The 26041-nt window shown below is 41.5% G+C and overlaps 1 protein-coding gene across 1 annotated transcript; it reads right to left on the bottom strand.

The window, feature by feature from the left end:
• Positions 1 to 633: 633 nt before the first annotated feature.
• On the bottom strand, positions 634 to 23253 carry LOC125751998 (protein unc-13 homolog B-like). Its single transcript, XM_049031499.1, has 14 exons — positions 23142 to 23253; positions 22942 to 22964; positions 22351 to 22486; positions 21904 to 21933; positions 21078 to 21177; positions 20096 to 20213; positions 19769 to 19892; positions 19346 to 19416; positions 18961 to 19027; positions 17004 to 17145; positions 15342 to 15473; positions 12096 to 12371; positions 1849 to 1909; positions 634 to 746 (listed from the first exon to the last, which is right to left on the bottom strand). Exons 3-14 carry the CDS (start codon positions 22385 to 22387, stop codon positions 717 to 719), a joined length of 1188 nt encoding a protein of 395 aa, XP_048887456.1. The 5' UTR covers positions 22388 to 22486; positions 22942 to 22964; positions 23142 to 23253; the 3' UTR covers positions 634 to 716.
• Between the last annotated feature and the right edge of the window lie 2788 nt (positions 23254 to 26041).

The raw sequence follows: 26041 nt of genomic DNA, 5'->3' as shown, positions 1-26041 counted from the left end.
AGTATCATGCAGCTCTATTCTATACGCACCCCACATGAAGAATATGAATCCAACATTCTGTTCAATTACTACAGCTCGATTTCTTTCATTAAATGGTTATGAAAGATTAATTCATGTTTAACGAAATGAATGGTTTCTTTAATATTGAAGAATTCCTCTAAATTGCACGCATGGTCAGAGTCTCGTTAAAATGTACATTGTTATAGCAAATCGTAAACCCATGTCTCATCACAAAATCAGACCTTCTTCATAATCACATAAACCACAGATCGCTCATCGAGGAAAGCAGCTTTGCCAAATGGCATGGTTCTCTCTCCACTTAAAGACTTCCTGGATACAAGCATATGAAAAAGCTAATGCTCCTTGGGGTAAACAAGACGACACAGCCGCAGAGGGACAGAAAATGTGCACAGCCTCACACCCGTGCCAGGGTTTAGGGCTACAAGGACCAATGCATTATCAGGTTAACAGCCACATTTTAAAAATCAGATAAGTTAATTATTGTAGTTTATTTGAAATGAATGTAGCCAAGCCATAAGAAGCTGGATACCACTTATCGAACCTCCTCAGGAAAGTTGGAAAAAAACAATAAGACCCACTTTGCCTACAGCTACTAAGAGAAGGTTTCTGCAGCTCACTTATTACTTCTACCTTTACCTACAATACACTGTGACCAAAAAATACAGCGAGTGAGTCTAAAACATGGTGCGTACACACTAAATATTTACAATGTCTCCAGAAATATGCTGATTTACACAAATAGGCAGGAAAAGTTGCATTTGTTGCATATAAACCACATTCAGCAGGACATCAGTCAGTTAGGGCCAAGGAAGAGACAAGGAGGGCGGGACATGGACCCAGGGGAGCATTTCCGTGTGGAGAGAGACAAAGGCACCAAATGAGAGAATAATTACCAAACAACAACTAACAAAGACAAAATGAACGTCACAGCAGCAATAAGCATAAGTCCCAGAGGGCAGGACCCATTGATGAGCAGGGCTCCACCCGCTCCAGGTGGGAGGGGTAATTGGAGCCAAAATGAGTTAAAAGAAAGCAGATGGTATGTCTGGGACCCTCAGAAAACCATTTAGAAGGAATAATTGTGAGGCACCAGCACCCAAAGATGCAGTGGTCTCCGTTTCAGGTGGGAGCATCAATCGTGGGGGACAATGTACATTTAATGAGGAATGCAGATGGAAGCGCTATGACCAAAGAAAGCAGGGCACCAGGACGATACTTGAAAGATGCATTTGGAAACAGGGAATTCAGCTGTGTGTTACTCAACGAAGATGACTCTTCAGAATTTGAAAGAAGGTACCATTCGTAAAAGATAATTAACACAAATAGTCACAATAACCACAAAAGCCTTCACATCAATTGTACGGGCTCATTGGAATGGAGCTCCTCATCAGTTAGGGTATGCTGAGCTGTTGATTGGATGAAATGCATGATCATGCCCAAATTATCAAATGTTCTACTTAAAAGTCTTGCTATAATATTTCATGTCAGAAAAATGAATTACAATCAGTCACAGAATAGTTTTGTTACTCGTGTAGCACAAGTACTCAGTTCCTTTTCCTCCTTCAAAACTAATTTATGTTTAAGATATTTTAAAAAAGGCTAAATGAAATGACGATCTCACAAAACCACCTGCAACAACACTGCGTCTGCAGCATCGCATATATTTTTGGCCAAAACCCACAGTGTGATAGTTTAATGTTATTTTACGTAAGCAGTTCACGAGTCCAACAGCTGAAGAAAAACTAATTAAATTAGGTACTTAGCTGCTAGCATCACCTAAGATTGAATCTCAACTCCAAATGAAATGGAAAGGAAAATATGACCCACCTTCTGAAGAGCTGTGGTCCACCTGCTGGAAGCCTGGCTTGTGCTGCACACACCACTCTCCCTGAAATAAAACATTATTTACATGCTCACAAACTCAAACAGCTTCATTCATCCTATTCAGACTGGCCTGTAACTAACAGAATAGTTCATAAGAACTCGTTCATTGTGTTAATTCACATTAATTTCATTGACACCACTACTTGTAAAGTAACAAGTGGCTAGGAATGTGCAGTTAATCACAGCCATCCCCCACGGGACACCAACAGCTGGTCATGAAATCAGCTTATTACTCCAAATTAGCATCTGTCATCCTCCCTCTTGCTCTGGCCCTGCACAGAAGCCATGGGCTAACTGTCCTGGGATGTAGCCAGTCACAGAACTGTGACACTCTGGACAAATGGAGACCTCAGCCCTCGCTCCTGCATAGACCATCTCCAGCTCTGTTTTCAGGTCCCGATGGCTGACAGCCCTGGCTCATTTCTCTGCTGGGAAGCAGAGATGGACCAATGCCACTCTGCATCCATGGCGTGATGTCATATATACTGGGACCCTCCAGTGAAATCAACTATTCCACCTGCATTCTTGATTGGTAGGGTGGGAAAAAGAGAATGAAAAATGAGCTGGTTGTAACCGGTACATACCTTGGTTTTGAAGTCACGGTTCGTTATGTTTTCGGTACAGCGGGGGTAAAAGAAACAAAATATGAATTGCTTCTTTTTTCTTTTATTAAACAGTGGTTTACGGAACAAAGTATGACTGTCTTTCTTAAATAAAAAGTTGCTGTCGATACCACTCCACCCTACTAATAAAACACTAAAGTTTACTTAAAAGTAAATCAAAACAAATACTCTCGAGTAAATAAAAATTAAATACACATTTAGAAAATTAACTGTACCTGATCTGTACTGTATTCACATTAGCAGCTTTCAGCTTCATATTATAGCTGTGCAACACAAATTTTGCCTCAAAAAATACAATGCATAACAAAATAAATATCCATTATGGTGCAGCATTTAAAAAAATACCTGTGCTGTACTTGAATTCATACTAACAGCCTCCAGCTTCACATTAGGATGCACACACACATGCCTAGTGGTGTGGCTTCATCCGCCCCTTTCCAATTGTTGCTCAGAGGACCGAACCAAAAGACCTGTACCGAAAATTTCTGGTATGAATACAGGTACCATTACACTGCAAGTGGGAAGCTACCAACAGGTATACAAGCAAAGGTTTGGCTTCCCATACTTTCATCCCAAAAGAAGAGACTTTGACGCCATGCGAGTCAGTCACTGATGGGGGTGAGGGACTGTCAACGTTACCCATCATCTAAGGGAGTCATTCTACATCTGCACTGCCACAAGCACAAGATGAAAGTCTCTCTATCGCTCTCCTTCAAAATTTGTAGTCATCCGCAGCACCAACTATTTTCCCTCCTTCCTCAGAACCCGAGCCAAGACACCACTTCCCCGGCCAGTGGCTACGAGGCATTGCAACCCATCGGCATTCTGTTGAAGGTGTCGGCAGACTCAAGAGTCAGGTCAGTCAGGACATGCCTTGGAGCGCATAGGTAGGTTCCAGGGAGGCTTTGCCAAGGGACACCCAGCGAGCAAGGCATGTCCTGGTCCACCCAGCTGCAGATCCTCTCCTACCTTCTCATTCATCATTTGGACTTCTTCACATTAATACAAAAGAAGATCACAGTTCACAGACAAAATATGACATCAGTGATGATATTTAACACTCTTGCAGAGTATCACTCCTTGCCCCATCTATCCCTTGTGACAATGCTAACTATAGTAGAGCAGGTCAGGAACTGAATGCGGATGACATTCCACAAGGTTGCGACTCATGTGTTTGTACATGCCCTTGGCTGTAAATGACAACATTAGATAAGGAATTATATAAATTTGTTAAAAAAAGCTTTTTACAGGTGTACATGCATAACCAGGCTTGTATAACCAAGGCTAGTATAGTCTCTCAATAGTTCCAGGGAATCCCTAACATTCCCTGCTTCCTTTGTGTCCTTATATGCCATGATCCCAGGAGGAGACCAGCAGTGGTGATCCATACTACACAGTCACCACCACACTCGAATTCACCTCAGATTCACCTGCTCGTTCCTGGAAAGATGCAGTAGGGGGGCCTGTAGCTTGTCACATGCAGAGCTTAATGAGACCAGACACAAAAGTAGGTCATCCACACTTATCATCCTCCTTGGTTTTCCAAAATAATCTCTTACAATCGTGGAACAACCTTCTTAGTAAGTGGCAAGAGGGAGAAACACTCAGTACCAAGCACCAAAATGCAGTCATCCATGGACCTTTTTGTTCTTTCCTGCGCTAAATATTTACCTTGTTTCTTGGCAGATTAAAAGGCAGATGCTCTTACTATTCATTAGATCTGTATCCCCCACGGCAAACTACCACACACAGCCATAAAAGCTATTAATCTCTGCTGAATCCGATCAAAATGAAAACATGACAGCATAGAAGAGGTAACACATTAAAACATAGACCATAATGCAATGGCTTAAATATCAACTCTCAATATATGATAACAGGACACCCAATTAAATTAGAATTTTCTGCTAGTGAGTCTCAGGAGTATAATCCATGTGAGCCATCCATCACTTCATTCATCTTTCAGGATCTGCTGACGACACGGACTCCATCCGGTTGAGGAACAGGAACCTGGGACAGCAGGTCAAACCGCTGCACCTCTAGTGAAACTTACTTGTTTCCACACATGATCATAGTGAATCAGGGCATCAGCCTAATAAGACAGGTAAACCACAGACTCCAAACAGCATCACTGCTAAAACTGAGTGACATTTTTAATTCTCAATTTCTTTTCTCTAGCTTTACATTCCCTGCCAACCACAGAACAACCAAGCACCAATTGAGAGTCATTTTATAAGACATTTTTTCAAAAATCAATTTCTATTAAACTTTTGCATGCGAAATCAAAGCTCACATTCTTCATGCTAATCCAATAAGGAAATAGCAAAAGACATTTGGTACAGTGTAGCTAAAAACTGAAGCAATACTGAACCTGTGTGAGCAGTACAGTGCTGGAATGATTTTAAAAACAAGTTGATCAACTTATAGTCATAACTGGGTGCACTACATAGTAACCCTGTTTGCCCTCCCATTTTACGCAGTGCTCATTATTTAGTGCTCAATAGAGCTGCTGTTCTATGAAAATGCCCCAAGACAATAATTGAGTACGTTAATATAAAATCAGTTTTACTTCTAGTAACTGTATAAAAAGTTTAGAACTCAATATTCTCCCTACCTTGCTTTAAGATGCACCATCTTGTTAAGCAAAGATACTACATGCCTCCACTGGACGGTGCAGTCTTAGCCGTGACCGTAATCTTCTCATCCATCCTCTTTCACATCAGCCTAGCAATAGGAGCAGGACCATCCTTCTTATTAAACCCCTCTAATGTGCTGAAAGCGGCTTTTCCCAGGGCTGGAATGCCTATTCCACTCAAGTAACTCTAAGTTTTCGTGGTACATTTGCTATCCACAAAGCAAAGTAAATTTCTCTAACTTAACTTAATTAGATAATACCAGAACTTTATGATACCAAATAAATCAGTATTTTGCCTAATTTATCACTGTCATGAAGTGTACGGGTACAATTAATTTACAAATAAAGTCTAAATTAAATATAAAATCATATAAAACTTTAATATCCTATCCGTTCTCTGGAGTATGCAAGTGCTCCTTATGTCACTCAGGTCACTTTCTGTATGTCCCGGTTACCTCACAATGTCAAACACGCTCTTGAGGGAACTTATGTGACTGATGGACTAGCATGCCATCCGGACTGTCCCCAGCCTTGTGCCTTATACAGATTGGGACAGATGAAGGGAGAAATGGATACTTTTTTACTTGATGCTGTCAGAACAACAATGTATTCCCCGGAGAGCCCCGTCACCCCCTCCCCAATCTAATCCCTACTCCTCCCATACCCCCCAGCCTCTACCATTTCTAGCTGCTCTACACTCACCCTACCTCTACAAACTTCTTTATCAAAACCAGGATCTCAGTGAATTCAAGTGTGGTACTGTGACAGGATGCCACCTGTGCAATCAGTCCATTTCTGTAATCTCTTCGCTACTAAATACTCCACGATCGACTATTAGTGGTATTATAACAAAGTGGAAGCAATTGAGAACAACAGCAACTCAGTCACGAAGTGGTAGGCCATGTAAAATCACAGAGTGGGCACAACGCATGTTGTTGCCAACTATCAGCAGAGTCAATAGCTACCGATCTCCAAACTTTGTGTGGCTTTCAGATTAGCTTAAGAACAGTATGTAGAGAACTTCATGGAATGGGTTTCCATGGCCAAGTAGCTGCATCCAAGCCTTATATCACCAAGTGCAATGCAAAACGTTGGATCCAGTGGTGTAAAGCATGCTGCAACTGGACTCCAGAGCAGTGGAGACGTATTCTCCAGAGTAACAAATCATGCTTCTCTGTCAGGCAATCCGATTGGACAAGTCTGGGTTTGGCGGTTTCCAAGGGAACGGTTCTTGCTTGACTGGATTTTGCCAAGTGTAAAGTTTGCCGGGGGGGGGGGGGGGGGGGTTATGGTGTGGGGTTGTTTGTTAGGGGTTGGGCTTGGGACCACAGTACCACTGAAAGGAACTGTTAATGCTGCAGCATTCAAAGCCATTTTAGACAATTTCATGCTCCCACCTTTGTGGGAACAGTTTGAGGATGACCCTTTCCTGTTCCAACATGACTGTGCTCCAGTGCAGAAAGCAAGGTCCATAAGGACATGGATGAGAAAGTCTGGTGTGGAAGAACTTGACTGGCCTGCACCGAGCCCTGACTTCAACCCGACCAAACACCATTGGGATGAATTAGAGAAGAGACTGTGAGCCAGGCCTTCTCGTCCAACATCAGTGCCTGACCTCACAAATGCTCTCCTGAAAGAATTGTAAAAAATTCCCATAAACACACTCCTAAACTTTGTCAACAGCTTTCCCAGAAGAATTGAAGATGTTATAGCTGCAAAGGGTGGGCCAACTCCATATTAAACCTAGAATCGGATGACATTAAAGTTCATGTGTGTATAAAGGCACGTGTCCCAACACTTTTGGCAATGTCAGGCAACAGAGGAGCAGTTTGTAAAGCCATATGTATTAGAGATGGGCCGATCCACATATTATCAATTCCGATCTGATTCTGATACAACAGCTCGTTTTCCTTTAATAAATAAATAAATAAATAACGATAGATGATATAAATATTTATACTTTATATATTATTAATATTTTTAAACTAGTACAAACAAATGAAAAGATATATGCCAAAAAATCTTTAATTATGCTACCACAACCCCTGGCAAAAAATATGGAATCACTACTCTTGGGAGATGTTCAGTCAGTTGATTTACTTTGTAGTCCAAAAAACAAATCACAGATATGACACAAAACTATTTTACCTAACAGCTAAACATTCTGGCTTTGTAAAATACACCTCCAAAAAAATGACATTGTTGCAACTAATGGCACGTCTTTTTTTCTGATCAAGTAGAGGAAAATATTATGGAATCACCCTGTAATTTGCATTTCTGAAACATGTACCTGTACAAGTTTAATTATGCGAATTAGTCTACAGTTAAAAGAGAGTGTTTGCAGACCTTAATGAGCTGTTGCACCTGACTGATTGACAGGAAACATGGCCCCAACAAGAGACCTGTCATTTGAAACAATGGAAAGGATTATAAAACTCCTTCAAGAAGGTAAATCAACACGGAGTGTGGTAAAAGATGTCAGTTGTTCCCAATCAGCTGTGTCTAAAATTTGGAGCAAGTACAAACAAAATGGAAAGGTTGTAAAAGGGAAACATACAGTATGGGTAGACCAAGGAAGACATCAAAACATCAGGACATAAGACTCAAAGCAATATGCCTTGAAAATAGAAAATGCACAACAAACGAAATGCAGGAGAAATGGGCAGAAACAGGAGCCAATGTTTGTGACCGAACTGTAAGAAATCAGCTAAGAGAAATGGGATTTAGGTGCAGGAAAACCAAATGTAAACCATCATTCACACCTAAACAGAAGTAAACAAGGTTACAGTGGGCTAAAAATGCAGTCATGGACTGTGGATGATTGGATGAAAGTGGTATTCGGTGATAAATCTCGAATCTGCATTGGGCAAGGAGATGAAATGTTTGTTTAGTGCCATCCCATTCAAACATATAAAGATGACTGCCTGAAGAAAACAAACTAAATTTCCTCAATCATTGATGATATGGGGTTGCATGTCAGGTAAAGGACCAGGAGAGATGGCAGTCATTACCTCTACAGTAAATGTGCAGGTGTACATTGAAATTTTACACACTTTTCTCATCCCATCCATCCATCCATTTTCCAAACCGCTTATCCTACTGGGTCACGGAGGGTCTGGAGCCTATCCTGGAAGCAATGGGCACGAGGCAGGGAACAACCCAGGATAGGGGGCCAGCCCATCACAGGGCACACTCACACACCATTCCTACGGGCAATTTAGCAAGTCCAATTAGCCTCAACATGGGACTGTGGGGGGAAACCGGAGTACCTGGAGGAAACCCCACGACGACATGGGGAGAACATGCAAACTCCGCACACGTGACCCTGGCGGAGACTCGAACCCGGCAACAGTGCTAACCACAGCACCACCATGCCGCCCTCGAAAATAGGTTTGGTGATAATGAAGTCATTTTTCAGGATGATAATGCATTTTGCCATCGAGCAAGGAGTGTTACAACTTTTCTTTAAGAAAGTCGTATTGACTCAATGACATGGCCAGCAAAATTCGGATCTCGATGCAATTGAAAATTTATGGTGGAAATTGAAAAAAAAAATGGCACATGACAATGCTCCATCCTGCAAAGCTGATCTGTCAACTGCTATACAAGAATGCTGGAACCTGATTGATGAAGAATATTGTTTTTCATTAGTGAAGTCCATGCTTCAAAGAATTCAAGCTGTCATAAAAGCCAGAGGAGGTGCAACAAAGTACTAGTACTAATTGTTCTTTTTTTGTTCTTGATTCCATATTTTTTTCCTCAACAATGGCTGATTCTATAATTTTTTTCCTCTACTTGATCTGAAAATAAGATGCACCATTACTTGCAACAACGTCGTTTTTTGAGGTATGTTTTACAAAGCCAGAATGTTCAGCTGTTAGGTAAAATAATTCTGTGTCATATCTGATTTGTTTTTGGACTAGAAAGTAAAACAACTGACTGAACATCCTCCAAGAATAGTGATGCAATACTTTTTGCCAGGGGTTGTAGAAACATACATAATGTACTTTTCCACCTTGTTTGTACATAATATTTTATTTGTTCGACGTGCAACATATTTATACTTTATTGTTAAACCTGGCCAGCAGATCGATCTTTTGTTTCTTTCAGAATAAAATAACGATGTAACCTTATTCCGCTAATAAGCTGGCAAGTTGTTGTAACTATTGGTTATGGATTGAATCATTTGGGTATACGGAAGGTTTGGACGGCATAGCCTGTCCTGTTTTGCTGATGTTACAGTGCGACATTCTGAGCCTAGCTTTTCTGTGATGCCTGCAGTAGCTGGTTTTTCTTGCCCAGGGCCAATTTTTTGCGGTGGAAACTCGTGGAATCATTCCTCAACAGGGAAAAAGTCTGGCACCAGCACCACATTGGTGGAAACGAGACTTCATTAGCAAGAAAAACCAACTGATTGTCACCATTAGCATTCAACTTAAATGCTGCAAAAAAACATATCTAAAATGGGAAAGAACTGTTGTGCGTTTGATTGTATAATCGATTTACCAAGAAATTTGAAAGATGTTTTTACAGACTGCTGAAAACTGAATAAGTAAGTATCGGATGTGGATCTTTCGCATATGGCCAATACCCTATCTGTCGAATAAGTGTGGATTGGTGCCAATATCAATCCAAATACCGGATCGGTGCACCTCTAATTGTATTCGCCGCCTGTTAATTCCTAAATGGTGACAGAATTCAACTTAAGCATAAGGAAGTTGTGTTTTGGCACAGCACAGAGGTTTACTAGGAATGCGGGACCGTTTAGAAACACTGAGCTGCTGATCTATAATGGGGTGTGTTCAGTCCAAAGGCAAAGCAAGGAGTGCCTTACGTTGGCACCTGCCAGTCGAGGCCATCACTGGCAGGCGAGATTATTTAAGCAACTTTCAGGAGGCTTTCTCCTGGTAAACGGGAAAATTTTACAAATAAATGTGGGCAAATGGCGGATGCGGACGCAAGGCACTAGAAAGGAGGTGCTCTGCATAGACGATTGATCTGCACACATCGCAGATGAGGGCTGGCTGACAGCGATGAGCCCAGCTAAACGGCAATAAAGCAGGCTGACTTACATCGCTGGCACCTTAGCGCTGACTGATACGAATCTCTGCTCAGCTGGAACAGATGGCATATGACAAAAATAAACAGCACTGAATCTGAATTAAAGGTCTATGGTTATACAAAATTTTACTTCCTGTTTGATGGGCAAATGTAACAAAATAAAATAAAAGTGCTGCACGCTTGCCAGTGAAATCAAGCACCATAAGGCCACCATCTGCAAGCAGAAAAATTGTAAAATATCACAAGAGGGAAGAGATGCAGAAGTCAAAGCTTTTGCCAGCTTATATTCGATAGCAGCACAACAGGGGCCCTGCCTGGTATCAGCCAGTTGTTTTGTGGTGTTCCCCATAAAATGTGACACTTAAAAAGCCCTGCGAGCTGAGGAAGGAAGCACTGGGGAGAGAGGCTGCAATCCTGTCATTAATGGCATCTTTCCCACCATGAATGGATTGCTCTTCTATGTGAGATACCGCACATCATGTCCTCAAAACACATCACTACCATGTCATTTTGATGATGGCTTCACTTGGAAAATGACCATCGCCCCCTTAAAGGTTCTGTGAGCCTTAACTTCAACAGGTTATGTCAGAAGTTGAAACAGATGCAGTTTGAATTTAGCTTGTTGCAGTATGTTATTGACTAAGATCAGTGTCAGTCTTGCAGATCTCTCCACTGTGTCGGTTAGCTAGCTTACCACCTGCGGCAATTAATAGGTAATAGACTGGAGGAATCGATGTTTCCCTGAACAATTTGCTAAAACTGAAGTTTTGGGACATTATGTTTAGAAGGGCATTTTCTGTCCACCTGCATACCCGTTGAACTCAGCTTTGACCAAAAAAAGGTAACTCCACTGCCTTTTCTCTAGTAACCTCACTTGAACACGCCCCTTTGGATCATCTCCACGTGAAAGCCGGCTCACTTCAGGAATTATTTCCAGCATCCCGTTTTTAAACCACTTGCTTGATTTTGAACCCTGGGAATTTCAGTCATTCCTTATACAGTACCTGCACAGCAGACAGCTATGTAAAGGCTGCAAGCACTTCTAGCTACAGGAGACATTTTTTAGGTGTGAAACTAGTATCATGGTACCAGACCCAGGAGCTTTGCAGATGCTAATTCAGTTGACAACTGAAACAGACTGGCCATCAAATTTTTTTCACGCTTGGTCGGATTGCATTTCTTTCAGGTTTATTCATGGAATATAATTAAATCATGTTATGTGAACTATAATCAAACACACTCCCAATTGTTAAATTTGAGATTATCCAATCTGTGTGAATTAATATAAAACATTTCCTTGAATATACAGTATGCCCCGACATTCAAAAATTCAACCATGCTTTATAACTTCAGAATGGTCCCCCTCAGAACCAGCTGTCACAACCTAAGAAGCTTAATCATTTTAATCACCTTCTCAGTCTTTCTAAAAAGCTCAAGCTGCATAACGGAAAACAAAGCTTGGCTCCACTGTTAGACAGCACATTGATTACCGATCTGAAGAGCTCCCATACAGTAAACTGTCTATACAGCCATCTCAATACCCTGTGCTAAAACAAAAGGTAACTGAAACAACTCAATGGACCAGCCTACAGAGCCAGAACAGGGACAAAAAAATAGAGGATGAACCTACTCCGACAAAAAAGAAGGAGCGAGCTATGCAGAATTTCCCACTCCTATTAAACCTTTTGATAATTTAAAAGTATTAATTGATTTAAGGTTTGTAGCCTATGTTGTACAAAGGAAGCAATGCAAATGAATGCATTCAAGGAGACCAAATGTTTTTACCAAGATGGGAGACAGTTTGGCATAAGCTGAAATCAGCCGGGTTGGTTGACCTAATTCAGACAGTAATGCTCCATACTGTCACTTACACTCTGAGCTCCTGACGGTTTGCAGTGCCACAGGGGACCCCAGGCTCAGCCTCATCCATGCAGGACACCCCAGCGGGCTGCTCCTCAGTCTTCTGGGCAGGAGCAGGGGAGCCAGCAGACAGTGGGGCGGAGCTTTTGGAGGGGGAGGCGGCGGTGGGGTCAGTGTTTCCCTCGGAGACGACTGGAACGTAGCCGGCGACGGCCTCCGAAAGGCTGGCCTGGGAAGTTAGATGCTCCAGTTGGGAACAATGGCATGTTGCACTCTCCACTGGGTAGCTAAGGACAAGGTGAGGAGGCAATCAGAGAACAAAAAAAAATCCTCTTAGACACACTAAGGACCTGGACTGAAAAGCAGACACACTCTGATGAGACATGGAAACAGCCAGTCTGACCTCACTACGATAGCAGAGAGCAAGTAGCAACTCAAAGCACTAAGTGGCTTGATTACAAGTTTCCCCCGAAAACAAGACCTCCGCCTGGTGTCTCTCAGTCCCAGAAAGGCCACCTTGCTAACTCATGGACCACAGAGGAACAATGCCACCTGCCATTACAGTGGCTGCGCACATCAGCAAAAGAGGACAATTGGTGATACCTTGCGAAAGCTGCGCTCTAAACGGCTGTGGCACCTATTTTAGGCCTGTCAGAAAGCAGTCCTGTGCACTTCATCACATCAGTGAGGGGAAATAAATCTGGATACTGGGTCTATGTTTACATCCTGTCTGCTCTGTAGTTTCTCAGGACCCCAGAGAAACCAGAGAAAAGAGCATACCTTGTCTATAATTTCAAGTTCATGTTTCTTAATACCACATCTTCACCTTGGAAAATAAACTGAGCAGTAGGAAAATACCAACTTCTACAAAATTGTATTTTTTTTTAATAATCAGTCTTTCATATAAAGGTCTGTTGTGCTTTTTCCCCCTTTCAGAATCCCCATGAAGCCACCAAAAATTGTATTTTCTTGACAATACTTAATAGGGATATTAAGATGCATTGATGCATCATGATTATTAAGGTGGCGATACAACACATTGATCTGTAACATCAGAATTGATTTTTAGGGGTAAAATAAAGATACTTCGTTCATGTGCTGCAGATAGATACAAAGTAGCAGTACCAGCACGCAAATTTCCTAAATGTAGGATGGCAGAAGGTTTATGATATCTGATGGACTTTGCACCATGATGCTTTTTGGGAAACTCCTCCCCATTTTATAGCACAGAGCACTCTAATATTCTAGCGCAAGAAAGTAGCTATTTTTTCAATGTGGAGTAGCAATGGTCAAGACCTTGAGGTGGCTAACTATCTAGCTGGGCAAAAGTAATTAGCCTTACCGATGCATAACATATTGGTTAACATATTGGTATTGGCCAATATTTGTTAAAAATCAAGATATCGGCAATCAGTCCAATCTGGTAATTTTGATAAACTTTTAAGTTAGCAGTACCAGAGTTAAAGACAGCTGCTAAAATAATGGAGATGCCTGCATTGGACAATCAGCCATTTTCCATAGTGGTGGGTGTCAGAATTTGTTGGCTCATTCACCACTTAGAAGAGATCTTTCGTTTTTCACAGAATAAAAAATGATGTAACTTCATTCCAATAATCTACACCGCCAAGCTTGGCAAATTTCACCACACTCATTTTAATGTATTTGATTTTTTTTATACAGTTCAGTAGTTGGCCTTTTGACAATTTTACACTGGCAAGTTCTCTTTGTTTAATAATAACAAAGATTAATGTTCTGAGATTGCACTTTCTTCATATTCCATTAATAGTGTAATTAAGTTGCCATGGTGATATTTATGAATTTCTCCCAGTAATGTTAAAAAAGTTTTGAATTTAGGTTATCAAAATAATTGAATCGAAATGTGATAGAAATTAAAGATTTCTGATGTACTCGATAAAAATTGTAATCATATTGAATTGCCTTGGGGCCAACACTATAGACCCCAAATGCTTAAAAACATTTATGGGCCTTTCAATTTTACATGTGGTTTAGCTGTGACCCAAAGCCACTTTTGGGCCGCTATTGATAAAACTGGGTATTTACTAGAGCTGTCCTATTTGACGTACTGTGCCATGGGTGCTAAAGTTGGGTTCCTCCCAGGACTCAAACTAACAAGTTTCCATGGGCAAGTATCTGCTCTGCCAGTCACCTCCAAAGCTATTCCACCAATATTTAACATAACTGTCTATTTACTGCTGGGACACAATAAGACTGAAGCTTATCCAAGGAAGCATAAGGCAGGAGACACCATGGATGGCTTTACAATTACACATTAAAGATTCACATAAATCATGTCTTTAAACTTTATGAGGAACACTGAGCACCTACAGCAATGCTTCCCAATCTGGTCCTTGGGGACCCACAGGCAGTCCCTGCCTTTGCTCAGGAGCTGGAAAGTAGAAAAATGTGGACTGTCTGGCAAGGAGTTGGGAGGGAGCAAAAACATGGACTGACTGTGGGTCCCCTAGGACTGGCTTGGGAAACACTGATCTAGAGGAATCCCACACTGATCTGAGGAAACCATGCAAACTGCTCGCAGACAGAATGGGCAAATGAATCCACAGAGTAATGAGGCTATGGCTAGTGCTATCCAATGGAACGCCCTGCCCAGCAAAAGCTTTAAATTACGGATAACCCATTGCACTTTAATCACTGACAAAGTAAAACTTAAAGAACTTGGCAATTAGAACAGCCAAGAGCATCCATTGATCCTTTATCGAGGGGAAGTTTAAAACACGTCTCTCACTGCAATCCTAAGCCAACCTTAAGATTTATCACTGGCAGGACCCCCTCCTCAGTATAATGGAGATGCCCAGTACAAACCCTATTCAGGAATTCTCCAGAGGGCCGATGTGTTAATAATGACACATTGTGGCAATTTGCTTTTCCACAGGAGGGCACAAATGGATGTTGTGGGGTCAGCCCATTTACAGGATGTCTTTAATAAAAGCTGAAATCCTTCTCAGTGGGGAGTGTCCCTAGTTAAGCAGGAAAATACACACTGTTGAAACCATTGGAAGTCTAGTACAATAGCCTAATATTGCAGCACTTTTTAATCAATTTGTTAAATGATTTGTTACAGAAATTATGAGCTTTTTATTATAACACTCCACAAACACTTGGTAGTAGTTAAGTACAGAAACTGAAAGCAAAGTAAAGCACAGCCGCAAGAAAAACTGACGTCCGTCCGTCGTCCATCCACCCATCCACCTTCAATTCCATACCAGCTATAACCTCACCTGTCCATCTTGTCTTTGTCCAGAGTTTGGATCCCCAAGGACTTCTGCAAACTGAGAGCATTGCCACACACAGAGCAAGATTCTAGGTCCTTCCTCCAGATGAGGACCTGGTTCTCTTCCTCCTGATCCCTGCTGGGAAAGCAGTGACACGAGACATGCACATATAGTTGAAGTTACATACTAGTAGAACAAACAGGGACGTGCAGGAGAATGTCCTGGTGCCTGCCCCCCCCCTCCGGCAAATTCAATATATCAAGGTGCTGCAATCTAATAAAACTGCATTGGCACAGCCACAATAATTAAGCACAGAAATACATTGTTAGCTATATTTTAGTCATGCAGAGATTTTCATATTAACTTTTGCAAGACACAATACACGTGTACAGTGAGTGGAGGGAGAGCAGTAAAGCAATATGAAAATTGTGATTTATTAATGTTCATCATTGATCACTGTCAGCTGCGCTGTCCCACCTCAGGAACTGGGCAACCTGCTCACCAAGTCACTCCCCTGAAAGTCAGTTGAATAGGGGCCTTTGCCATTACCGAAGTCAGAGAAAGTAAATTAAACCCCAATTTAATTTAAGGGGAATTTAAAACAGCTTACTGAGGCAGCCCACCAATCAATTTGCACGCAGTGGTTCACCCCACATCCAGGCTTCCAGTAAGCTGGGATATTTCTGAGGATATACTCTGTCGTGTTTAGCGGCAACGTGTACATAAAAGGATGGACGTTTCTGTATCCTTCCACAGTTTGCATGCCAAAAAATATAACCGCAGGCAGTTCTGACAGTCTCCTCCACTCCAGATATTTTCAGATTCATACACGGCACTGTGGAACTCCTGAGCTCACCAAAAAGGCAATTTACACCACATAGACATGTAAATATCCTTGAGAGAGCAGGATCTCTCATTAAACAGCTTTCTTTTACACATGCCGAGGTTTGCCCAGCATTGCATCACACCTTCCTCTGGCCATCTGTACAACGGCAGCCTGACGACTACAAATGAGCATCTCTCACAGGCACCGGCTGCAACCATAGTTCCATCAATCACGCCAATTTACCGTCTGGGGGACTATGAGAAACTGGATTCCTCAAAACGTTTATCCCACGGCAAAAGATCTATTAGGGGTGTCAAGAGATAACATGGGGTAAAACAACAGCAAAAACAAAAAGGAAGCCGTGACTCTCACTTCCAGACACTGGTGTTATCAAACAGGGGGGAGGAGGGGGGGTTGAAATGGCCACCACACAAGAGCATTGCTACTTCCTTGGTGCAGTGTCTGCCTGCAGCTTACAAGAACGGACCTGACACTGTGCATCACGACACCACACGCTGAACACGAAGCTGGGAATGTGTGGGGGGGAATAACAAACAACTGGAGTTAACAAAGGCTGTCGAACGTGGGAACGGAAAGTCCGTGGAAAGTGACTGCAGCAATTCAATCCCTCCTCCAGTTCGTTCGGAGAACGGCCATGGTGTCGGTGCTCGGCAGGTTTCAAAAGGTATGCGTGGGTAAGCGGCTGAGCCTCCAAACCTCCCACGGGGACATCCAATTGGAATGTACCAAGCCGAGCATGCCCAGATTAGACTGCATCAGGTTAGACGTCTACATTAAGCCTGGCTGATTTGGGAAAGCGTAGGAGTAAGGAGGCTCGTTACCGCTGCTGTTGTGCCTCCATTCGGCGATGTCGTTTAGCCCATGTGAGCTTTGCGTGAGTACTCCGCTGCGGCAGGGCGTGCGGGGGGCTGTGGTCGCCACAGTAGTCATCATCTAGGTCTTCAAAAGGACACTCAGCCAAAGCTTCCAGGAGGGGGAGGAGGGACATGAAAACCTTGGTTGAGTTTGCTCACACACACCCTGCAAGGGCTGGTCTATACTATGTATACACACATGGTCTAAAAGGCCTGGTCTCAGCATCAGGAATTGGAAATCTATGCTTCTGGGTGTGATCCCGTCATAAAACCTTCCTAAGCACCATTAATTCCACATACATGACACACACTCTGCATGGGTAAAGGCTCCACAAGCCGAAGGTTTACGATGCTCTGATTATGAGGACATTACACAGCAGGACAGCGGCATTCGAAGCCTCGAGCTCAGAAGCGTGACTGTGGGAAACTCTGATGCAAGGGATGATGGGATACATTCCCTACCACATTAGATTAAATCAGCGAATCCAGTGTGTCTGGATTGCAGACCACTATTTTGATATTACTACAGCTAATGGCACGCTCTTAATACAGAATTTAATACCTCGAAATTGTTCAAACCAAAAACTACCAGACATCTTTTTCTAAATTGCAAACATTTTCCATAACCACTTCATAGCAATCAGTGAACTAATATTAATGAACCAATTACTGTTTAAGCACCATTTTGGAAAGGATATAGTATTAAAGAAAACAGAACTATACATCACCTTCAAACACGAGAAGTGCTATGGTGTCCAACATTAGCCGTTACACAACAGACAGGAAAGGTATTACTTCCAGCAGGGAATTTATACTGTTTTTTTTGTTTTTTCTCTACCTCAGAATGCCTCCTTGCAGGCTTCAAGAAACAAGGTGGGGGGGGGGGGGGGGGGATTGTGGCAGAATTACAACCTGAGGGTCCATCCTAACAAGAGTCAAAAGCAGGATACTGGTCCCATAAGGATGTCGACTGCCACAGGGCCAGCGGGACAGGAGACCAACACGAAGACAGAAGACCGCCTGTGTATGGACAGATTCTGGAGGCCCCTGGGAATACAAGGCCCTATTGAAATTCACCACGAAGAACCCCTTACAGTGGTGTACAAATGGACAGTCACAGTTTTAAATTACAAAGTCAGCTGACAAAACTATGCCGTATTACTAATCAGACCGCACCAAGTTTTCCAGAAGCTTATGGCCAAGCCCCTACCTTTCACAATACTCATTTTTTAACCTTTGGTCCCATTGAGATAAATTCACCATCATCCTCATATCTATAGTCCCTGTGCCTAACCATGAACATAACTCTAAACCATGTGCTTCTGCTGTGTCATGTGGCTCTGTTTGTCATTCTAACCAAAATCACTGCATTTGTAGTAAGATTCCTAAAAGATCATATTTCATACACAATAATCATGATGAGAGGAGATGCTAGAGATTTTTGCCCCCAAGAAAGCATATCATATTGGCCCCCCAACCTAGACCAATCATATATTCCAAATGTCATAAGCCCCTGTCACTCGAGGTCCTTGGAATCATCCTAACTGTCCCCCACTTTACAGCGCCCCTGATCATGATTGTTTGATTATGTTTCCATGTGCCAGACTTATGGGGGTGGGGTGGATTTCAACATCACAAGTAAATGCTACAACACTGACATCTAGTGGACGGAAAAAGTCTACTCCACAAAATGCAGAATCCATGGAGGCGCTATGGTTCACACAAATACCACGCCATCCAATCTCCTTCAACCTATATAATTTGACCATATTTTACGAGCCATAATTTATCATGCCAGTGCACCAGAGAGCTGAATTTTATTATTGATTAGATAGACAGATAGATAGATAGATAGACAGATAGATAGATAGATAGATAGATAGATAGATAGGCCGGCCGGCCGGCCGGGAAGTGAAAAGCTTACAATGCAATGGTGGGTGTTCATTGGCATCCTTGTGGTTCATTTCGTCCTCAGCATCATCTCCAGAACACTGAAAAACATTTATTTGATATGAGTGAAATAGGTACGAAAGTTTATAAACATAGCACCTTCTGGTGATACAGCAGAATTGCTACTTAACAGTTCAATTTTCCTTCACTTCAGCTGAGGATCACTACTTATATTTCCAAGTCATCCCTGTCCTGTGCTTCAATAACACCAATTGAACCTTAGGAATATTAATGCTCTATAGTCAGTACAACCAGGCTCCTTTTAACAGGGCACTGCTGCAACTTGTATAACTTTCTGGACATTTTACTGCATCATTTCTTTGCAGAATCAAGTCCAAATAGAAACTAAAACATCTTACCTCTGTGTCTTTACCTACATGTAATGCCAGAAGTCTTTGTATTAGAAAATCAGCTTCATCCTCCGGAATCTCTGAAAGAAGAATACATAAGCAAAATTATCCTAGACATGTCTCTATCCATCCATCCATCTTCCTTAGCTGCTTATTCCGTATAGCAGGGTTCCCTGATTCCAGTCCTGGAGGGCCAATCTGCAACACAGTTTGCAGATTTCCCTGCTCAAACACGCCTCATTCAGCTCACCAGTTAGTTGCCAGGGTTAATAGCTGTGTCACAGCAGGGAAATCTGCAAACTGTGTCACAGACTGGCCCTCCAGGACTGGTTCTGGGGAACCCTGCTCTACTGGGTCACAGAGAGCTTGGAGATTGCATTCCTACAAACTCATATAAAAATAATTAAATAACAGATGTAAGTAGCTGCCTACCTGTCGGCAGTTCATAGTAGGTATCCAACAGAATCTTGTGATGTGTTGGATTTTCAACCCCACAGACTTCAGCTCCTTCCATTATGACAACACTGTTCAAGAGCCACCATTTTCCTGGGCCCTCCTAGGAAAGAAACTCCAGAACTTTGCAAAAATGTTGCACTTATTTGGATTTGACCTCATTGAAATAGCAAAATTTGTTTTTTGGCACATAGTATTTGCCCGAGTAGCTGTTCTTTTTAAATTAAATGAACCCTGTGAGTTTCCTAGAGAATACCCAGACAGTACAAGAGGATGACCTAAAGCTATCCATAGGCCAAAACATACCTTAGTTCCATGTTCGACACTCATAAGAGGAATCCACACAGAGCCCAGAAGTGTGTCCCAGACAAACCCTTTGTCCCACACTTCCACAAAAAGACCCTTTTCCAAGTTATTAATTTCACTGAAATAAGAAAAAACATCACTGCAAATACCACAATATAAGTAGTGAATCACAGTGTCAACACTAATAGTAGACTATACAGTGTGTAAGTCTACAATCCACTGCTGCCATGCTCGTGACTACGGTAATGCATTTAGTGTTTAATGACTGCAGTTATTTAATCTTTCTTACATATCACAGACCACTGTGCAAAGTCAGGTGAAAAGTGTATTCATTCCCTTCATCTGTACCTTAATACCCATCTGTTTCTTCCCCCTGCCCAAGAAAACATGCCCAAGCCTTCACTGTTGACCTTGTCATGACCCAGTGTCTGTATCTAGTCTCCTTTGTGCCCCTCCCAGTGGGCTAATGCTGAAACAGCACTGTGATTGTTAAATGCATTTTCATCCCCGACCAAATGCACTTTATTCTTTGCCCCAATTAACAGGTTACTTGGTTCAGTTTGCCATCCCAGTTTCAACACAAGAAGCAGGAGCTTATATATGACCTAAACTTTCAAAAAGAATCAAGATTTAATGCAGGCACCTGCCCATGGATCATGAAGGTGTCAGAAAACTGCAGCTAGATGGCAGTAATGTGAAAAGATGCTTCAACAAACTTGACAATTACATTTCAAATAACCAATGGTTACCCCAGTACATGAAATATGATGATCAAAAAATATTGCTTATTTGCCAAAAGGCACAGATCAGTTAATTCAGACCTAATGGCCAGCAGCTAATGCCCTGCCCTTGCTCTGCTAGGACGTTAATTCCTCACGCACAAACTTTATGGCAAACAATTTGTGGAACTAGACAAATCCAAGACGGTTTAGCTTTTGTAACGATGCTTTTTATGGCAAGTTTCTTCTGATCACATACTTACAACATGTAATCTTGTTCCCATGATGGCTCATTGCCTCTTATCGGTCCAGTAATGCTCTTTAAATTCTGGACTTCTACTGTAACATACACATTGAATTTATCTGAGAAGCAAAAATACAAATGTGTGCATTAATAGATTTTCAACTTAATATGCCTTTTACTACACCTGAATGAGAGGCGTACCCTGCAGATAGACTTTAACAGGTTTGTATTTTACTAAATGAATTCACAGCCTTTTACAAGACCAAACTGAAATTTAGTTGCCTGGAAACTCCCCCTACTTTCTACGTTAAATTAATTTGCCTTCTTTGTATTCGGACATTGCTCTCCCTGGGTTTCTGTAGCTTGAATGATTTATAACAGCAAGACCTTAACGGCGTATGATGTCTTGGCAAAGTCCCTGCCTTTATCACAGAGCTATTGGAGATCACTGTCTACAGGGCTGAGCTCATATGCCAGGACAGAAGCCAGCATGATGGCGTTTTACCTTCTCATTTCTCTAGAAGCAGAGGCAGTCGAAGACTTTGTCTTCATTTAGGAACATATCTCTTGCTCACTTCCACTGACCAGGCATACATATTTTCTAAGTAATTACATGAATAATATGAACCTGCTAGTTCTCCTGGCCAAGAAGCAGCATTTCATGAAAAGGATTTTATTCAGTTTTCTCCTGACTTAGGGAATGAATTTTCCCATAAAAATCGTAAATATACGAAGCAGCAGGCAAATGCAGCGTGGTTTAGATTTTATTTTTCTTGTCCTAAATATTCCATATAGAATGAACCAGATAACAGTTGAGCCCCAGATCAAAATATAATTTGACTTACCAGGCGGTCCATTCAGTTTCCCTCTTTTTACTGAAAAAGAAATAAAATTGCATTGCATTGCATAATTAAAACACCGAGGGCGACGTGCAAAAAATCCTTTTAACATAATTCGAGACTTGTTTAAGACATAAAGGATTTTTGGAAACACATTTGTCAAACCCAAACACTGATATAAGATATATGCGTTACTGCTTTGTTAAGGTTCCGCTTTTCGTCTCAAACGGAGCTTCTTCGGTAAAGCTCAAATAACTTTTTAGCATGCTTCAGCATAGCAACAGATGAATCCATTATTGACCAACCAGTGCAGTAATTAAATGATTTAACAAATATGCCAGGAGGACAATAATATTACAAGCGTCTAGACAAATGAACCAAATTAATGCAAACACCAGACAGTCCACTATATAGAAAGCTGGCGGCGTCCGTTTAATTTTGATTTAATGTTACCTTTTATGCAGAGTAAATACATCTTCAGGGATGGCATTAATGTAATCAGAAAGAAAAAATATAAAACGGTCGAAGTTCCTCAGTCCGGGAGCCAGTGGGCAAAGCAGGGGACTGGCGCACGCGCGCACTGCTCCACCTACGGAGGAAGAGGGACCGCAGCGATGAAGGACGATACGGTACGTAGCCCATAATAACCTACAGCCCTGAAAATGATCCCCAAATGCTGAATCCTCTTAGGAAATGCTGACTGTCTGCCCCTATCCAACTACAGTTAGGCAGGAGTGCGGAGGCTCAAATGTTGGCCTCATATGGATATTCTAGAAACTGAACATTCAGCAGTTTCTGAACGACTTCAGAAGAGTAACCGCGGAGAAATCCACACATCTGGTAGGGTGACCATACATCCTCGTTTTCCCGGACTTATCCTCTTTTTTTGGGGGACCTGAAATGTCCGGGATTTCGCTTTGTTCCATGTTGACATTTGCTTTCTAGTCAAAATACTTTCTGTGTGTATATTTAAGTTGCTTTGACGTCTCCGCGTCCCATCCACGTTTTCTTTTTTTGTTGGAGGTGCCACATGACAGTACTTACCATCCACTCCGTCCTGAAAATTACTAGGAAAGAATAAGCATGAATAAAGGATTCCTGGAACCAGAAGCTATTCTAAGATTTGAAAATTATGGGGGCTCACCGCCCTAATAAATACAAACTAAACATAGTAGACTTGTTTTGCAGTTGGTTAATTTAAATAAATATTAATGGGAAAAAATATGCTTCTTATTCCAACTCACAATGACAAAGGAACGCAGTTCAGCCAGACCCGATCTTTCTGCAACGTAAAGATGCGCCGCAAACTACCGCACGCGAGACGCGCTTTTAAATTCAGTGAAAAGGGCGGGAGGCAGCCTGAGGTAAAATTCGTTGGATTTTAAAACTTAACGTAAATGTTTCTAAAATGTATATATTTATTAAATTGTTTGTGAGTTTAGGATAGGCTATAATCTCAACTATTTCTGAATGAAAAAATTATTTAGAGAGGTAGAAAATCTTCCATTCCTCTAGCTTCTGAAATTACTAAATACAAAATTTCAGTCTTGTACATATAAGAATGTTATTATGATTTGGGTTATTTCGGTAAAATTTGGGTTCCTTTTCAAACGATATTTTTAAACATTCTCAACATAACATAACTGTTAATGTGTTTTCCGGTATAACGTTTCTGTATTGGCTACTCAAAAATTTAGCTTTCTTTTTCACGTGAAGTTTTTTTTTTAAGGTTTCATACATTTCCCGCTTTAGCTAAGACGTTCTCAGTATACCTTCGTTCTCCTTTTACACTTTTCTTCAGAAGAATCACCGCAACAGTATATCGCAATCGTATTTTGCCCTTGATACAAAAACTTTAGGTTTAAGATATTATTAACCAAGGTTTTTGGGCCCGGTGTCAAGGTGTGAGAGGGGGTATGGATGGGCGTAGTTTCCAAAAATAAACAAATATGTAAATATTGCGCACATGGCAAAATGATAGATAAATAAAAATCAGTTCTGAGATTAATTAGTTCCACGTTCATATTTAAAGTAGTTTAATACTGAACAGTAAACGGAACAGGCAAAATACTTGACTTTAAAAAAAAAAAATTACTTGGAGGTGGGCGGAGACCCAATTTTTTGATTGACTACCCTACATTTGTAAGCCATTGAGAGTGAATCTGAATAAATGTGGCAAAATGGACATTTAGGTTTTCTAACAGGTTAGTCGAGTGTGCTTCTTTGCTAAAAAAGAAAACATAGGTCTTATAGTTATACTTTTTTTTTTAGCAACCAAAGACCGTGTTATATGCATATGTTTTTATTTATTCAAACTAAAATTACCGTGTACAGGATAAAACAATGTCAGTCGTCCTGTCCATGGTTACGCGAGGTAAGATAAACTGCCCCCCCCCCCCACGTAGGACGCATAGCCAGTCTGGCAAAATGGTTCTGGCACCGGGGCAGACCTTCAGCCCGGGTAAGCATGTACATTAAAGTGTCCCTGCCTGTTTATAAAACATAAACATTTCAAATCATTGTCTGTAACAGGCCCAGGAATACAGTAGTTTAGTGTCACCATTTTTGTTGTACTTAATGCAATACTATGGAATGTCCTGCAGGTGGCTGTCTAGTTTTGATGCAGCCAACTAACAACACAAGTATATCCACCAAATTCTATGACTACTTATCCAATACAGGCTCAAAATGACCCTACAGCCTGCCTCACAAAGCACAGGATTTATGGCAGGGGGCACTGTGTATGAAATGCCAGCCCATCATATGGGCAGTTTAGAGACAACAACTGTGTGTATTTGTACTAAAGGAAGAGCCATGCTGATACAGTGAGGGTAAGGGGTGTCACATTGCACAAGATGACCTGACAGTGTGGAAAACTCATGTTCTGACTTTTACTGTTTGTGTAAACTGCATAGGGGCATGCATCCCATTTAGGGTGTGCCCCAGTCTTGTCCAATGTGCTGCCTGTGATAGGCTGTGAGACCTCCTGTGACTCTGACCAGGTTAGGTGCTAAGAAGATATCTGATTAAACTATGTTTAGCAGGCGGAATATCAGTGACCTTTGTTTTGCCTTCATTTATTTTGAGCATTGCTTTAAGTCATATTCTTGCAAACTTCAGGCTTGTCTTCCTAAGACCAAAATGCTTTTTAATGTAGCTGCCATATTCTTCTTCAAATGTCTTCATGTTGGGCTTATAATGGTTGTGGGCTCAGAGCGGAACTCCCCAGAGCTTCCAGTATAAATTTGTCTTTCTATATGAAATTGATTTTATGATAATCCAAATCCAATGATTACCCTGGCCATGGGAGCTGTGTCTTGAATTTCTATGAATTTTATTGTTGATGGACGAAGATGTTGACTTTGTGAGACATAATCATTGCTCTCCATGTCAGTTGTGTTTTACTGGCAAACAAAGCACATTTCTTTTTATTGTTTCATGTGCATTCACCCAGCTTCAATCAGTCCTGAAACTGTGTTACATTTTTAGAGACACATTTTTTACCTAAACAAGGAATGGATTAGATGGTTTGGAGTTTATATAGCATAACAGTAGCCTAAAAGATGGTGATTATAATATCTGCAGTATAAAAAGTGTGTAGTTTTGTAGTGTGTAATTAGGGGTGTTGTAGGGACATGCATATCCTGGATCCAGCACTCGACCGGGGCACTTGAATATGTCAAATCTTGTGTAAAATTGCCGGGAGGACCCACAGCGAAATTTGGGAAGAGGACCCACAATTTCTAGGTATGCCGCTATGTGTAATAGAGTACGATGTGTTGCTTCCGCAGTAATAATTTGTCATTTCTGTTTGCATTGTTTCTCTTTGTAAATTTATTTTCGAATATGTAAAGGGAAAGGTATTACTCCGCAAAAAAATTCATGAAGAAATAGCAATACTGTTTCATTTACATATGTGACCACTAGATGGCGACCTAATACCATTAAAAATACGCTACCTGTACGCTCAGTACATGTTCATCCTAAACACACCAATGCAGGGTGACAGTGACGTAAAGGCTTATCTCAGCAGAGCACACCACACCATCACAGGACTCACCCACACGTTTACTGCTATTTATAGACACAGGTTGACCTGAGTGAATCCAGCAAAGGTGAACATGAGTAGTGAGCTTCTCACATG

The sequence above is a fragment of the Brienomyrus brachyistius genome, chromosome 11, assembly GCF_023856365.1.
Source record: "Brienomyrus brachyistius isolate T26 chromosome 11, BBRACH_0.4, whole genome shotgun sequence".
NCBI classification, from domain to species: domain Eukaryota; kingdom Metazoa; phylum Chordata; class Actinopteri; order Osteoglossiformes; family Mormyridae; genus Brienomyrus; species Brienomyrus brachyistius.
Note: the sequence above shows the minus strand (reverse complement) of the source record. Positions and strands in the feature narration are given on the sequence as shown.

What these genes read in the sequence shown, in the direction of transcription:
- LOC125751998 (XM_049031499.1), bottom strand. Translation starts at nt 22,387, where the DNA reads ATGCCATCCCTGAAGATGTATTTACTCTGCATAAAAG. An exon ending in TGAACACCCACCATTGCATT is followed by an intron (nt 17,146 to 18,960) that starts GTAAGCTTTTCA and finishes CCCTCCTGGAAG; the next exon opens with CTTTGGCTGAGTGTCCTTTT. An exon ending in GACAAAGACAAGATGGACAG is followed by an intron (nt 12,372 to 15,341) that starts GTGAGGTTATAG and finishes CCTTGTCCTTAG; the next exon opens with CTACCCAGTGGAGAGTGCAA.